Raw genomic sequence first — 17,554 nt, forward strand, 5'->3', positions numbered from 1 at the left:
GAAGGACGAGAACTAAATTCTGAACTAAATGGAACTCTCTCCAGACCGGATCTGTACACATGGGCAAAAAACATCATAGTTCAGGCATGGCAAAACGAATGGTGGAAGTTAAAAGAAAATCAGCTTTGTCCTTTCGAGTGGACTGTATTAGGTGAAAAACCAAGGTGGAATTTCGGAAGCAAAAGGATAACGCGTCCGTTCGTTACGTTAACTACTTGCTTTCTTACTTTTATTCTCCTGCATGTTTGACATTCAATTCGATTCCCAAATAACAATTCAAATAAACAATCTGTCACCAAATTATGCCCAGGTGGCATAACAAGCTTCGAATGACAAAACCTTCAGTAGCCCCTTATGACAGCAACAGGAGTAGCAAGGAACAAGCTATCCTTAATAGATTAAGAATTGGTCACACACGACTCACACACAGCCACCGGTTAACGAAATTGGATCCTGCTAGATGTACATACTGTGGGGAAATCGTAGCAGTCAGGCACATCCTTGTTGAATGCATAGGTTACGTAAAAGAAAGGAAAAAAATATAATCTAGATAGTAATCTTGATAGTTTATTAGCGAACCACAATACAAATGAAATCAACATTTTAAAGTTTATTAAGGAAATCAAAATATGGAACGATTTGTAAAGAGCCAAGGAAATTGGGGAACTGAACTGATTGGAGAATATATATGTATGTAAATGTAAAGTATATGTATATGTATATGTATGTATGTAGATGTAAAGCAAAGAGGTGAATGTCAGCCAATTTGGCACAAAGCCTCTATAAAATAAATAAAAACAAGTTAGGGTTGGATTCAAAATGGAAGGTTATCCAAGACCCACTTGGCAGTGATCATCTGCCAATAGAGATCTCCATTATGAACAGGAGTCGTTCAGCCGATCAAATACCCGTTGAATGTGACTTAACGAGGAACATCGATTGGACGAAATACGGTGAACTTATGTCTGCATGGCTGAGCCGTGTAAACCCCTGTTTCTCCCCAGACGAGGAGTATAAAAATCTCGTTAAGGCGATTAACGAGTGCGCCCTTGGCGCCCAAACAAGGCCGCCCCCCCCAAGCAAGGAAATTCAAAAAACCTCCCACTCCTTGGCGGGACAAGGCCTGCCAAGCGACTTTTAACAAGAAGCGGAAGGCATTTAAAACCTTCCGAGACACAGGTTCCGGGCCATTATATGACAAATATAAAGGACTGGAGAGATTGTGCAAAAACCTCCTGAAGGCAAAGAAAAAGGGTTATTGGCGCCAATACGTCAATAATCTTGATCCTTCCACTTCTCCAAATTCGCTTTGGAAAATGGCTAGAAGGATGCAAGGCAACAACACCAACGAGAACGAATGTTTTTCTGGCGAATGGCTTAACGAGTTTGCTCACAAATTTTGCCCCGATTTCGTTCCAGCGCAAAACTTCATCCAAAATGCGCCTGGTAGTGACCCAATGTTGGACTCACCATTCACCATGATGGAGCTATCTCTAGAAAGAATGATTCTTTTCCGATTAGAAGAATGGATGGAATCCCTCAACCTTCTTTCAAATACCCAGTTTGGTTTCCGTAAAGCTAAGGGTACTAATGACTGTTTAGCACTTCTGGTAACAGAAATTGAACTTGCTCGTGCTCGCAAGCAAAACATGGGGTCTATTTTTCTAGATATACAGGGGGCGTTTGATTCAGTTTCTCCGCACAAACTGAGCCAAAAATTGCAAACTGCCGGGCTGGGACCAAAATTGAATAATTTCCTATTCAATCTTTTGTCGGAAAAAGCTATGAATTTTAACAATGGTCACGTTCAATTAAAACGAACCAGCTACCATGGACTGGCACAAGGGACCTGTCTGAGCCCTCTGCTATACAATTTTTATGTGAGTGAAATAGATTCTTGTCTAGCACCCAACTGCAGTATTAGACAATTGGCAGACGACGGCGTCATTTCAGTCGCTAGCAGGGACGCCGTCGAAATACAACAGGCTTTACAAACCACTCTGTACAATCTTGCCGAGTGGTCCGATAACCTTGGTATGAAGTTTTCTACAACGAAAACTGAAATGGTAGTCTTTTCTCCTTTTAGCGACACCGAAAAAAATAGGGAGAAAAGACTATATAAACCAAACATTGATGTTTTTTATACGGGGAAAAGATATCAAACATCGACAATTTTCGATACCTTGGTGTTTGGTTCAACTCCAGACTCAACTGCAGCATGCACATCACCCAGTTGATAAAAAAAATGCTCGAAAAGAATTAACTTTCTAAGGACAGTCACAGGATTTTGGTGGGGCGCACATCCATCAGATGTCCTGCGACTGTATATGACTACGATACTCTCCGTATTGGAATATGGAAGCATATGCTTCCACTGGGCATCCAATACGCAGTTCCTTAAATTGGAGAGATTACAGTATCGTAGTCTTAGACTCGCACTAGGGAGCATGAAATCTACGCACAACATGTCCCTAGAAGTGATGAACGGAGTGATGCCGCTGAGATTACGTTTTGAAATGCTGTCGCTTCGCCTTCTAGTTCGTTCTTCAGTATCAAATCCCTTGATCATAGAAAATTTTAAAGCGCTTATAGAGACAGGTTCTAAGAGCAAAATTATTAATATCTATAATGATTTTGTTACTCTACAAGTCAATCCTAGCGCCCCACAAGCAGTAAACCGTGCTGCCCTTCCTGAGTGCTACAGTTCCATTGTTAGTACGGACTCCTCGTTGCGTGAGGAGATCAAGATCATTCCTCATGATCTTCGCCCGAGGGTTGTGCCGGGCATTTTTGTGAACAAGTACGGCCATATTGACAAAATGAACCAGTATTACACTGATGGGTCATCCTCTGAGGAGGGCACTGGCTTCGGTGTTTTTAGCGAGACCACCGAAGCATTCTTCAAATTGAGGCAGCCGTGTTCCGTGTTCACGGCTGAGCTTGCCGCAATTTTTTACGCACTATTGTTAATAGCAGCGAGTCCCCCGGATCAGTACTTCATATTTGCAGATAGCCTTAGTGCTATTGAAGCACTGAAAACTCCAAGGGCTGTAAAGAGTCAAGACTATTTTGTTGTTAAAATTGTTGAATTGCTCGGCTCGGGTCCCTTCTCGTTCTGGAATTCCTGGTAACGAGAAAGCTGACTCACTGGCCAAAACAGGCGCCACAGAAGGCGTTTTTTACGACAGGCCTATCTCAACCCAAGAATTCCTTCGTTCACCACAGCAATTTTTCCTGTCAAGATGGCAGAGCATGTGGGAGGCGGACGAATTAGGGCGTTTCCTTTTCTCGACCTCTCCGCAAGTGTCTCTGCGGCCTTGGTTCGGTGGCCTCCCTGTAGATCGTTTCGCTTTGGATAGACATCTACAGCGTATTAATCTGACAACGTCAAAGGTATGTGGCTGCGGTGTAGGATTTCACGATGTGGACCACCTTCTGTGGTCCTGCGTGGAGTTTGAAACCGCCAGACCTTCCTTGTTGGATGCGGCCGGGATAATCGAAAGGCTCCCGGGTACTCCAATACGCGACATTTTGGGGTGTAGTGACCTCAAGTTTATGAGGCTCATTTACTGCTTTGCGCGAGATAACGGACTTATCCTTTGATTCCTATCCTTAATATCCATTGTTCCCATATCCCTTCGTAGTCCATCTTTTGTTTTTTGTTGTCTTTGTGGATAATTGTTTATGCCACTTTAAGCCGATGAGGAAACAGTCACCTCCAAGGACAACGCCAAAACCACTGAAAGGGAGGCAGACTTATTGGTGTATACTTGTAGTCCGTCTCTAACCCATCTGCTGTCTTGTTTTGTTCTAGTTCCGTTAAGGGTCGGCCAAAGTCGAACATAGTAGGTTGTTCCAGTGAAGAGTGGCGCAATCGCCCATCAGCCACATCACGAACAATAAATTCAACACATAAACCACTATGCATCACAACAACTAAAACAATAGCCCCGGATCAATACCATCACACAAAACAATAGGACAACAGACGTATCACATACAACAACGATAGACAAACGACAAACAACATCGAAATACACCAACTACCAACACAACCGAGCATGCCCGGGATCAGGTAAATCGCAAGGAGGAAATGCCTTGTGACAAAAATTTGTTATTTTTCACTCAATACAAACGGTGTTGGAAATACAGCATTGCCGTCATAATGGAATTTAAATAAAAATGAATAAGAAATATTTATGGAAATCCTAGGCCGCAAAACCATTATAGTAGACAAAACATACAACCAGATAGGCAACATCCACGAAGAATTCTAACTGCTGAAGCAGAAATAGAAGAAGAAGGAGAAGAAAAAAAATCATTTTTAGAGCAATCCCGGCATGAGCTACTGCCGGTAATGACTGTCAATTTATCAGCAGAAAACTCAACTACTATCAAAGTAGAAAAAGCTAATAGTACATATAGCACATTGTTCATTGATACTGGAGCAGCAGTATCGTTATTCAAAATTGGAAAAATTAAATCTCATGATGAGATTAATAGCAAAAACAGAGTTAAGCTAACCGGAATCACAAATAACTCTTTTATTACTTATGGAACAATTAATACCAATTTATCATTTGAGAATGGGATAGTTATTCATAATTTTCATTTGATACCAGATATTATAGAAATAGAAGCAGATGCTATTCTAGGAAGGGATTTCTTTACAACATACAAATGTAAAATAGATTATGAATATTACTTATTAAATTTTGAAGATAACACATTTCCAGTACCAGCAAGAAGTGAAATTATTCATAAAATTTCACCAAAACTTATTAAAGTAGTATGCACAAGAATTAAAACCGGGAAAATTTGGTGCCAATACAATAGTTTCTAAAGAAAAATCTTATGTTAAATTTATTAATACTACTGAAAAAGATACAATTATAAATATGAAATTTTTCAATCCTATCATAGAACCAGTCGATAACTATGCAATTTACAATTTTAAAGACAATAAGCATAACAAGCATAGAACTCAAGAAATATTAAATAAAATAAATTTATCAAGTTATCCAAATTTTATTAACGAAGAAATAAGTAGGTTAATTCACAAATATTCAGATTTATTTTGCCTAGATGAAGATCCTATAACTACTAATAATTTCTATAAACAATCAATTACCCCTAAAGATAATATTCCTACTTATATACCAAATTATAAACAAATACATTCTCAAGGTGAAGAAAAAGATAGGCAAGTTAATAAAACGTTAGAAAATAAAATAATCGAAAATTCAGTTTCTCCCTATAACTCACCAATTCTTCTTGTACCAAAAGAACGGGCAATGATAAAAAGTGGAGATTAGTAGTAGATTCCAGACAATTAAATAAAAAGATACTACCTGATAAATTTCCACTTCCAAGAATAGATACAATACTGGATCAACTTGAAAAAGCAAAATATTTTAGCACATTAGATCTGATGTCTGGATTCCATCAGATACCGCTGGAAAAAGATTCTAGAAAATTTACAGCATTTTCTACAACGAAAGGACATTGCCAATTTACAAGATTGCCTTTCAGACTCAATATAAGTCCAAACAGTTTTCAACGCATGATGGCAATAGCCATGGCTGGCTTTACGCCAGAAATTGCATTTATCTACTTTGATGTGTAGCGACAAGACTTGGTTAGCTAGGAGACGAAAACGCGACACCTAGGGAGAATTGGATAAACTAATAATATAATAGTTGGGAAGTTTGTCAGGTCAACGTGAGAACAATAAGATCCTTGTTTGTAGGGGAATCACCAAACGAGAACAAAGGGATAGCGAAATACGCATTTCGTAGAATAGGCGAAAAACAGACAGGATCGAGCACGAATTGTGATGCTGGGTGATAGGAAAATTCGAGACATGGCCAGCCCAATATAAAAGCGGTGGCATGTCCGAACAAAATCAGTTATCGTTCTTCACTCCGACGGGAAGTTTCCATCCAATCCTCGTTCGAAAGTCCAAGTCGTATAAGTTGGGGAAAAACGTGTGGCACTCAAGCCAACAACCAGGAAGGGTCAATAAAAGTAGGATAGAACTTCGGTTCAAGAGAGGTTCTAACTCCTAAAAGAGGTATTTGGTTGAGAAGGAAGAAGGAGGAGGAAGGAGAGAGGGGAGTGGGCAGATTGAACCAGATGGCAACGGTGTGTGCAGTTTGATTGCAACGGTAGCTCCAGGTGTAACCATTACAAATATTTTTTAAGTATTAAATGTTAAGTGTGCTGGTATTACAATTTATTATCAGTCTTCTTGAGCTAGCTCATTTTTTGCGATGAGAACGGCAAAAGTGTGAGTGAGGACTGGACCATGGAATGTAGTAGTACACTTGTGGTTTTCAGAATAAAAGAGATACGCATTTGTTCTAATGGTATTGAACTTTTTTTACTGACATAAGTATTTTTTAAATACCGTAAGATTTAGATTGGAATATGCATCTGTAGCAATGTTAGTGAATTTATTTAGTGTGTAATTAATAGCCCACAAACAGAATCGATTGCCGGCATTTGAGCTTGGACTTTCTAAGGGTAAAGTACTCTGTGGTTTACGTAGTGATAGTACGATTAGGAAAGAACTGAAGACGCATTTCCTGTATAACTTTTTTAAGTTATTCGTTTTGTGCGCATAGTGCTAAAAGAATTTGAGCTTAGGGTTTGGGACTGAAATAATTAGCAGGTGAGTTTAAGGAAATTATTTTTTTTTGAATTGCGTTGTTGTAATTAACGTAGCTTTGTTATTTTTTTAAGTTAAATATTGTGTGCGACGATAAAACTGTTTGGCGATAGCATTTGAGACTGTGCTTTTTTAGACAAGAATACTCAGGTTATCGCAGGTGAGTTTAAACAAAATATGTGTTTTTAATTGTCCCGTTGTGATTTACATGATCTTTATTCTATTTTGTTTCTAATCAGTAAGCTACATGTCGTAGACACCTAAAAACAACAAGAACATTATGGAGCGCAGGAAAAATTTAACGACGACAAATAAGGATCGTCAACGTGTGTGCTCTTTGTTAGATAGTGGAAAATCGCAAAGGGAAATATCCGATATCATGGGCATAAAGCGCACTACTCTTCACCAAATAGTTAAACTTTATGAAGCTTATGGCCGAATTTTTAAGAAAAAAATCGGACCTCCTAGCCGTTCAAAAATATCTCCTGAAATGTGCGAAAAAATACACGAATGGCTAGGCGAAGAGTGTAGTTTAACATTAATGCAAATTAAACATAGAATCAGTACTGAATTTTCGTTGGACGTTGGAAAATCCACCGTAGACAGGGCCATCAAGGGGTTTAATTTTAGTTTTAAGAGAACATCAGTTGTGCCAGAAAGCCGAAATTGTCAGGCAACTATAGACTAACGAAAAGAGTATGCTTTACAATTTTTGAGTATTTTAAGTGAATCAAATTCCGAAGCAAATATCATATTCATTGACGAGGTTGGGTTTAATGTGTCCATGCGAACAGGATACGGACGTTCCCTGATGGGCACACCCGCAATAATGAGAGTACCAAGAGTGAGATCAAGAAATATTTCAATTTGAAAATAAAAAATGAAATATTGAGTTATGCGTCACAAAGATTTCCTTATAACACGGTATCATTTGTAGCTTTTCTGGAAAAACTATTTAATGATCTACGCGAAAAAAACATAACAGAGCGAACACTGGTAATGGATAATGTAAGATTTCATCACGTTAGGCCAGTGAAAGCACTTTTGGAAAGATATTCTAATTTCAAAATATTATTTTTGCCGCCATATTCTCCATTCTTAAACCCTATAGAGAATATGTTCAGTAAGGGCCTGCTCTGGGATTTGTCGTATACGACCAACGACAAATACAAACGTATGGCGTTCTATGGAGCTGCTCTGAGAAATCCCGTCCAACTTGGTAAAACATCTGCCGTCATATAAATCATTTTGTTTTTTCTATAAACCTCGTGAAACTTGTCGTTCGCATAGCTAGCATATGTGCATCTTGGATGTCAAAAACATCTGACAAGCGTTTTGGGGGGGAAAAATCAAAACAATTAACGGATCGTCAACAACAACAAAAAACCAACAGTTTTGAATATTCATAATTCTGCAACCTTTTTTGGATCGATCGAACGGTACGTATTCCACATCATAAAAAATGAATTCATAATGTATTTAATCGTTTTTTTTTTCAGAAATGGAACACATCAATATTGAACTATTGATCAGTTTGGTCCAGAAGCGGAAATTGTTGTGGTGCCCAACGGATCCGGGCTACAGCAACAAACCGCTAGTGGAGAAGTCGTGGAAACAAGTGGCAGGCGTTTTAAGATGTAATGGTAAGTAAATTTCAATGTTCCTTTTCAGGTTTATTTTATTCAAGGAAGTCACATGAAATAGGTGCTGGTTATTGGGTCGAATATGTCGGTTTCAGCCTGTCCAGGTCTGGAATTTAGGTGGACGTTTTTAGCCGGGTCGATTCTGGAGCTGCTGATCTGGTGGTGGTGGTGCTCTGGTTCATTAGATCCGAAAAATATAACAACAAAGGTAATAACAACTAGGGAAAAAACACAGCGAACGCGCTAAAATAACATTTTTAATTAACCATAAGGATATAGTATAACCATAACAATTTTAAGATTACGATTCAATACAACGCTGGTCACAATATATAAGTTTTAATACTTTTATTATGGTATAAGGTATTGAGAAACATACGGTTTTATAAAGATGTTAAAAAGGAATAATATGCCTTATGAAAGATAATAGAACATAAAAATGATTAGTTCAGGTTAGGCCGTAGCATTCGATACAAAGTGATGCTCTATGGAAATCGCCATGCTCGTTGTACGCACTCAGTTCAATGTGCAAAAGAATTTATTTTTCAAAGCAGAATATGATAAGTGGTGTAGAAATTGAAAATTGAAAATATAATCCTAACCATAATTATTTACAATAAAAAAAAACTATTCGATAATATCACTATTTCTCAAGAAAAAGTTTTTAAATTCATCCCTAATTCGGTATGCCCTTCTGGTTGCATTATTATTACGCCTACTGCGTCGACTGATCTCTTGTGGTATATTTGTTGTATTACTTCTACCTGTATTGCCTCTAAAGTCTATACATATATTATGCAATAAGCATATTGTTTTAATTATGACATCTAAATTCTTAGGCTCCATTTGCAATTCAGTTTTGAAACACCTCCACTTACAAACTGTAATTCCAAAAGTGCATTCAACAATTTTTCTAATGCTGTTATGAAACCTATTGTATAATTCCTCCGCTTCACCACTGTTGGCAGGATATGGCCTCATTAAATAATCTTTAAGCGGATATCCTTGATCTCCGAGTAACACATATGGCATATGCATGGAGCATCCTTCAATTGGCCTAGATGGGGGAAATCGTAAAGTATTGTTTTCTATATTTCGAAATGTGTTGCTGTTCATGAACACGCCGCTATCGCTTCGTCTACCATAATCTCCTATATCTACGGTAATGTATCTTCCTTTATCGTCGACAATCGCTTGAAGATGGACCGAAAAAAACTTTTTATAATTGAAAAATTGAGACCCAGATCGATTTGGACATTTGACTCGAACATGTTTCGAATCTATGGCGCCAACAACGTTCGGAAAACCAAACTGCCGTTCAAATTCTTGTGATACATTTAAAAGGTGGTCGGATGATGGAAAAGGCATATGTAATGGTTGCAGCGTCGTCCACATAGCTTCACAAGTGTTGTATATGATGAAACCTACAGTTTGGTTTGATATTTTGCAGCTCTGGGACAAGGCTCTGTAGGATAACCCAGTAGATAGAAATCTGAAATAAAGAAGAGATAAAAATAATTATTATTGTTTCAGGCCATTTAGTTAAAACTAAGTGGCAAAGCCTGCGCTCGCAGTACGCCAGAGAGTTGCGAAAGCAAAATATGCCGACGGGGTCAGCAGCACCTGCACATTCGACGTGGCGGTATTTTGATGCATTGAGGTTTCTGAAAGATGTGTACGCTTCACGCAAATGCGTTAGCAACATTCCGCCAATTCAGTACGGTAATTGCATAGATCTTATTCAAATCTTTGCAAGTAATTAATTATATACAAATTTATACCACAGGGGATCATCCAAATCAGGAACAGGAGGAAGCGCAGGTCGAAGTGCTAGAGGAAGGTAATATAGTTATAAATACTGATATATACAACCGTACGTTAGTGCACTTATTTATCTTTGCTCCATTTCGCATTTAGAATATCTCGATTACCACGAAGACGAGCAATCCAGCTCTGAAGAACCGGTTATTGTTAATGGTAATAGAAATTAATGAAATGAGATTCATTTTCATCGACCTTCAAAACTCATTCAAAACATATATTGTTTATTTTCCAGCGCCTCGCTCAATGACCGCGTCTGAACCGGAGGAGGACAACGCGCCACGCAGTAGTCGGCCGAAAAGACGGACTGCTGATTTGGTTCAGCAAGTGTTGGAAGTTGAGAGGCAGAAGCTGGCTCAACTTTCCAACGTTGCTGAATCATTCGCAGATCCGTTTTTTCGCTGGGCTGGCGAAAGATGTCGCTAAGTTCCCATTCGCCAGACAGATGAGGATTAAGGCAGAGATGATGGCGCTTATTCAATCGCATGCTGAAGAGTGGGAGGCAGAACAGCAGAGCGGGGATTAGGGTTAGCATAGGTTAGGTTGCATGAATTCAGTTTAGCATAGGTTAGGTTGCATGAATTTAGTTTAGCATAGGTTAGGTTGCATGAATTTAGTTTAGCATAGGTTAGGTTGCATGAATTTAGTTTAGCATAGGTTAGGTTGCATGAATTTAGATAAGCATAGGTTAGGTTACATGAATTTAGATTAGCATAGCACTCATGAACTGCAGTAAAACTGCACACTGCCTTATACACATCCTTGTTCCTTTTTTTCTACGATGGAATGGCCAGGTCGCATCGACTTTTTTTAACAACAGCCAGATAGTCATAGATAGAGATAGAGAACCCGGTCCAGATAGGATTTTATACCAATTCTGTCATGTGGGACCAGTGCTACTACCAAATATTTTTCTCTAGGATGGAGCCCAGCTTATAAATAATTATATACTATATAAATTAGCCGTCATAGTCGGCCAAGTTCCACTACACTACGCACTATGGAAACATAATATATAGGCACAATTTGACCACAACAACGTATTAAATAACACAACAAATGTTACAAAACGGTCACAAGAACGCGCTCAAACAAATATACAATGCACACGATTTGCAAGACAAAAACAAACACAAAATACATTCTAGAAACGTTGCTTGTTTTACACATCCCTACAGATCCGAAACGTTTGATTTGTTCCACTTCCTGGTCCTACAGTATTGTCAGGACTTTTAGAAGCGTCCATATGCTTCCGGAAAGGTTAGTTTTAAGGCTTTGTCCAAACAGCGGTTCACAACCTATTTTATGCGCAAGTTTTTGGTAGATTCTTTCTTAGTAGATTACTTTTTATCAACTTTCTTAGTAGATTAGATGTTTACGTTAATCAACAACAACACGCACTTGTAACTGCCATAACCGCAAAGTTTTCCAAAATTTGCTTACAGTGGAGGTAAGTTCTGCGATTGTGGTTGCCCCGATACAGACTGCCACGGTGATGTTTGAGCGATCCACTGCATTTGGTTCATCAATGGAACAAGCACGATAACCATCACTGAAATTGCTACAATCGATGGCTAACGGACATTAATGCCAAGTCTTGATATGGTTTCTGCACAGTACATCGATCAGTGAAGTGCAAGATCTTCAACCAACGCCCGGATAATCTACGTTCAACTGTACTTTCCGTTACTGTTAACTTGGTTTTGATTGCAGCACAAAATAAGAGAACGTGTTGAATGTGCTTGATGAGCTGATCACATGGCGGATCTGATGGAACTAGGCATGCGTGTACGCATTTGCACACGTTCTCGGTGTACGCAAAACCTTTCAGTACGATCCTATCTTTCAAATCGTATCGTATTAGAATACGATTGACATGCGTACAGTGCATGACATTGAAAGAGCTGTCGCACGCGTACAGTTCATAAAATTGATCGAACTGGACTGTTCTCAATACTTTTAAGGAAATCTTTTCCTATGCCTTTGTGAATCAAAAAGATGGGATATGTAAACAGCAAAACCAATCTACGACGAGAAAAGGAACATTATAAAATATTAAAAATTATGCTTACCTTAACGTCAGCATCAATCGATGCTCCGGAATTATGTTGGATCGTGACAAGCGTGAGCGAATTGCTTCTAATATATATATAAAAATGTTTCCTTCGACATCCTCATATATCCATGAAACATTCTCGGCTGCCTCAACAAGTGCTCGTACAGGACGCTGAATTTTCCGCTTTCCGGACGGTCCTCCCATAGTTGGTTTCTCTCTGCCCTTCCTTCTAATAAAGCTACCAACGAAGTAAGCACCGCCGAGCTGGAAACAAGCTCTCCGATGTGCATCATTCTTTTTGCACAACTTTGATGGAAACAAATCGACTCACAAATTGTACGCGTAGGAAGAATCGAACGCGCGCGCTTTTTGTTGTGTTTGTATGTATGACGTTCTTCTGCTAGGTTTGACGTCCTTCATGCTTTGACAGTTTGTCGTATACGACAAATCCTAGAGCACCCATAAAACATGTCGTTGTCGTTGGTCGTATACGACAAATCCCAGAGCAGGCCCTAAGTGGAAGAACGTAGTTAAACGAGGAAATCCCATACATGAAGAAATGTTAAATGCATTAATAGAAAATGGAAGTTCGTTAATTTCGCAAAACGACTGCGAAAATTATTTTCGACATACTTTTGGTTACTTCCCAAATAGCCTGAAACGTTTGAAATCGAACCATAACGCTGCTAGAGGGCTGCTTAGTGAAAAAGCGAACCGTGTGTGAACCTTGGGGTTGCTTAAACCGCACGCAGCGCACGATGGAACTATTGAGTTCCAAAGTAGTCGGTTAAAGGTTCCCGGCGGAACTATGCGGTTCTTTAGGAAGCACACGGTACTCAATGGTACTTTGTTTACAAATTCATCTGTCCTCATCCGTCATCTGCCAAAAATAGGCGTCACAAACAGACACCATCAGTTTCGGGAAGGTCTACGCGAGAATAAAATGTTTTCACAAAGCATTAAAAAATCGGGGAAAATCTATCGTAAACGTGATAAGATTAAACGTGAACTATTTGAGAAAAACATCAATTCAACTGTGAGCGAGCTATTGGATATTGCAGGTGTGTCATAGTAAACAAACATTAAGTTAGATTATGTTATGGTTACCGATTACTTTTGTTCTTAGCGCCAACAATCAATATTCCAGACTTAATTGAACAGTCTTCGGAAAGTTCTGCGTCGGAAGATGAATACGAAGGACTAATACCAGATAAGAATGATTTTAAAAATATGAATACTGAAGAATGTCTGAAATTATGGGCTTTATCCACCAATCAATCGCATCAATCAATAAACATGATATTGAAGATATTGAAATGCAAATATCAAAGCGACCTTCCGAATGACGCCAGAACGTTGCTTCGCACTAAAAGAACCCCGGCAGACATTAAGCATATAAATGGAGGGCAATTTTGGTACAACGGTATTGAAAAATGCATTTCAACCTATTTCTTGTAAGTTTTATTGTTATTTTTACTTTTTTTTCCTACTTTTTCACTCATTCCGATACATGAATTTTTCAGAAAAAAAGTCCGCCCTTTCAAGAGATGTCTCTTAATCTTTTCGTTGATGGTCTACCATTATATAGAAGCAGTAGTACGCAATTTTGGCCCATCCTTTTAAACTTGCACGAGTTGCCAAACACTCCTCCATGATTGTTGGAGTTTTTTGCGGTACAACAAAACCAGGCAATGTGGAAGAATATTTAGGACCGTTGAAAAATGAATTGAAAAGTGTATTGGTTACAGGAATAACCATCATGGACATACAAATTAACATAAAACTTCGAGCAATAATAGCCGATTCACCTGCTAGAGCTTTTATAAAAGGTAAGAGAACTTGTGAGGAAAATTCTAAAATACAAATTAATATTTCTTTTTATTTTAGGAGTGGCAAACTTTAATGCAGTGAATGGCTGTTTGAAATGTACGTGTCAGGGAGAATTTCATCATGGGTCCCATACTGTTATTTTTAAGGGCGTGAACCATGCATTACGGACAGATTTTGACTTCCGTAAAAAAGCGTATGGCAAACATCAAAAAATAGTCAGTCCATTGCTTGAGATACCATTTATAGATATTATCAGAGATATAATTGTTGCAGATCGGCTGCATCTCATTGATTTAGGAGTGATGCGAAGATTGCTACTAGGTTGGAGAGATGGTACTTTAGGACTACGCGCCAAGCTATCAGCTGCTGAAATTCTAGAAATATCGGAAATGTTGCGACAGATACAACTCTCATCAGAGATTCACAGACCATTCCGAAGCCTGAACATACTTAAATATTGGAAGGGTTCGGAATTTAGTTCATTCCTGCATTATGCAGCAATTGTGGTGCTTAAGGATATGTTACCCGAGGACATATACCGGCACTTCTTATTGCTTTTTTGTTCTATAACTCTTTTATCAACAAATGTTTATAAAAAAAATTGGCACGTTGCAAAAGAAATGTTAAAAGAATTTGTAGTCCAATACAGTAACATTTATGGGGATCAGTTTCTTACAAGTAATATTCATAATCTGTTACATATATATGACGAAGTAGAGTTTTTTGGTGCGCTCAATACTCTTTCAACGTACCCATTTGAAAACAAACTACAGCATTTAAAAAAATTACTACGGAGCAGGCGGCAGGATTTGCAAAAGCTGATTAACAGACTATCTGAGCTTGAGCATTTTTATCAGTACGAAGAAGAATCAAAGAACGGAAATAACTTATACTTCAAGCTACAGGATAATAATCGTGATTGTTGGGTTTTAACTAACCAACAAAAAATTGTACGATTTTCTAAAATTTCTTCCAAAGCGCCTCTTGCACGTGAATTTTATGGTAGAATAATGCAGGAACAGCGGATTTTTTTTGACTATCCTTTCAAGTCGTCTGTCCTAAATATTTATGTAGGAAATGCTACCAAAATCTCAAGCACAGAGGAGAAAATAAGTTTCTACGACATTAAATGTAAGTTAATAGCTGTAGGAACTAAAAAAACCGGAGAATTTGTTTTTATACCTTTAATACACACGTTGAATTCATGAACAATATTATCTATAAATATACATATAACTAATAATAATAATGTAATATAAACTTAAAGTAAAAAATATTTTTTAATCAATGCTTGTGTTGTGTGCTTTTACGCAATCCTTTAATTAAAGCCCGTTTTGCCGCATTTTTTAATTTCTTCATAAGAAAACGAGCTACATCTTTCTGTGTAATTGTGGTATCGTTCGTGCTGCCGTGAAATCTAAATAATTCCAAAATGTTTTTAAAAGTCATCATTGCTATTTTTTGTTTTCCTTTGCTAATTCCGGTCCAACTGAACTCAGTTAAAAATTGTTTTGTGAATAGTAAGTCCAAAATTTCGATCATTCTATTGTCTGGAGTAATTTCAAAAATATTGTCTTCCAACCATGAAGAAATTTCATTAAAATAACTTATTTCATTCAGATTTGCTTCAAAAGTTTTGATTTCTTCTTCACTGCTGATAATTTCAAAACCTATGTTAATGGTTTTGCGGCGTTGGTTTACGGGAGTTATGGATTTATCTAGTAAAATATCTAACTTTGCGGCGATGGTTGAAGTTATGTGTTCTAATCTGTCCAAACGATGATTGATTTCGGGGTTGAAATTCGGTGTTGTTTTGTTCGTTAGAAAATCTATCTTGCGTATTATTGTTCCAGTGGCGTTTTCTAAGCTATCTAATCTATCACTAATTGTGGAATGTTGGTAATCATGTAATATGTATTGCCCAGTTTCAGTGTCATCTTCCACAACAGCGTTTTCTTGTGAATATTGCACTGAACTTTCATTTAACGCGCACTCGAGCTCGGTTTCTAGCATTCCTTCAAAATCAATGTTTACTTTGCTGCGAGAGTTTTGGGTAGGTTTTTTTTGTCGTGATTTTTGGAATTCTACTTCACTTGAATCTGTCGCAGACACCAAACACATTTCCTGAATGTTCTTATTCGCTTCTGCCAATGTATCAATTCCGGAACGCTTAATTTTGCACAAAATCCTTTCCCACGAATTGGCTGGGACGCTGGCGTCATTTTCGATTAGTTCGTTAAGTCGATCCTTCTGCCGAACATTTGGCCACATTAGGTATGATTTTCCTTTACTCGTTCCTTGTATCCATGGCTCAGGAACTGCTAACAGCTCCGTATGGCCTCTTGCATCAGTCGTTTCCACGATATTGAAAGGCATCTGAAGAAATATTATAGTAATTATTTACATGGAAAACATGGTATTAAGAAAATGTAAATGCACTAACACTTTAACGGTAAAATTTCTTACCTTTATGTTCGTTTTTGTTGAACGCAATGATTCGCTTTTGAATACGTTTTTGCATATATCACTTCACAGTACTAAACAGTAGAACCAGCAAAGTGATCACTCTAATGTACAGGCCAACCGCAGTTCAATCCCAGACATATAACGAATAACAAGGAATTCTAGATCGTAGCATTAACACACACACTAACGCAACTAACAGAAAAAATCAACGGACATGTATAATAAAATTGAATAATGAGAATAACAGGAACCAACACAGGCGCACCGGACGACAAATCAGGAAAAAACCACATGTTTTTTTGTTTTTTTTTAATTGACGTTTTGCTTGAAAAAAAAACAAAGCAAGAAAATTTTATTTTGACATAAGACGTTTGAGGGCTGCTTAAGGGCTGCTTAAAAGTTCCAGGAACTTTCCGGCTGCTTATCTACTGCAAACGGCGTATTTAAGCAGCGATCTTTAGCGTTTCACAATTGGCTGCTTAAGGTAATTTGGCTATTTGGGTTATCGCGAACTGTCAATTCAGAAATTATACAAGAGTAGTGTTATTAGTCAAATAAGTTATATAAATTAAGTGATAAAATTGTTCTTTTTTTCATCTTATATCTTATCTTTATCTTCAATATAAGCTAAGTAACGCTGTACACAAAAAATGTTATTATTTTTCATTATTTAGTAAATTAGTAACGTTTAGTTAGTAAGATATATTATGGGTTAGATGCAAAATTATACATATAATTATTGAAAGTATGTTACTCGTACCTATAAAATTAAGTAAACTGTTAGTGAAATAATTTTCAAAGCAATTGAACGTAATAATTAAATTAAAATATTTAGCTCACTTAAGCAGTGCTGACCTACATTAACCTGTTTTCGTTTTTCTTTCTAATGGAACAAGAAACTTGACGTTACGTTACATAAACTAGTCCATTGAATTAAAAGTGATAGTTATGAACCAATTTTTCACATTTACGATTAGATTTTGTCCTATAAACTAGCTCATCTGTCAAATTTCTAAAAACCGCGTATCTCCGAATCCGTGTGTAAGAGGGTTCCTCCTCCGCAGAAAG

The 17,554-nt window shown here is 37.7% G+C and overlaps 1 protein-coding gene across 1 annotated transcript; it reads right to left on the minus strand.

Annotated features, from left to right (window-relative positions):
- Positions 1–15,304: 15,304 nt before the first annotated feature.
- On the minus strand, positions 15,305–16,033 carry LOC128306698 (uncharacterized). Its single transcript, XM_053044285.1, has one exon. It carries the CDS (start codon positions 16,031–16,033, stop codon positions 15,305–15,307), a length of 729 nt encoding a protein of 242 aa, XP_052900245.1.
- Positions 16,034–17,554: the final 1,521 nt, after the last annotated feature.

Source organism: Anopheles moucheti, chromosome X, assembly GCF_943734755.1.
Source record: "Anopheles moucheti chromosome X, idAnoMoucSN_F20_07, whole genome shotgun sequence".
Taxonomy (NCBI): Eukaryota; Metazoa; Arthropoda; class Insecta; order Diptera; family Culicidae; genus Anopheles; species Anopheles moucheti.

Bases quoted from the DNA above. Each gene is read 5' to 3' on its own strand.
- LOC128306698 (XM_053044285.1), bottom strand. From the start codon at position 16,033: ATGCTAGAAACCGAGCTCGAGTGCGCGTTAAATGAAAGTTCAGTGCAA.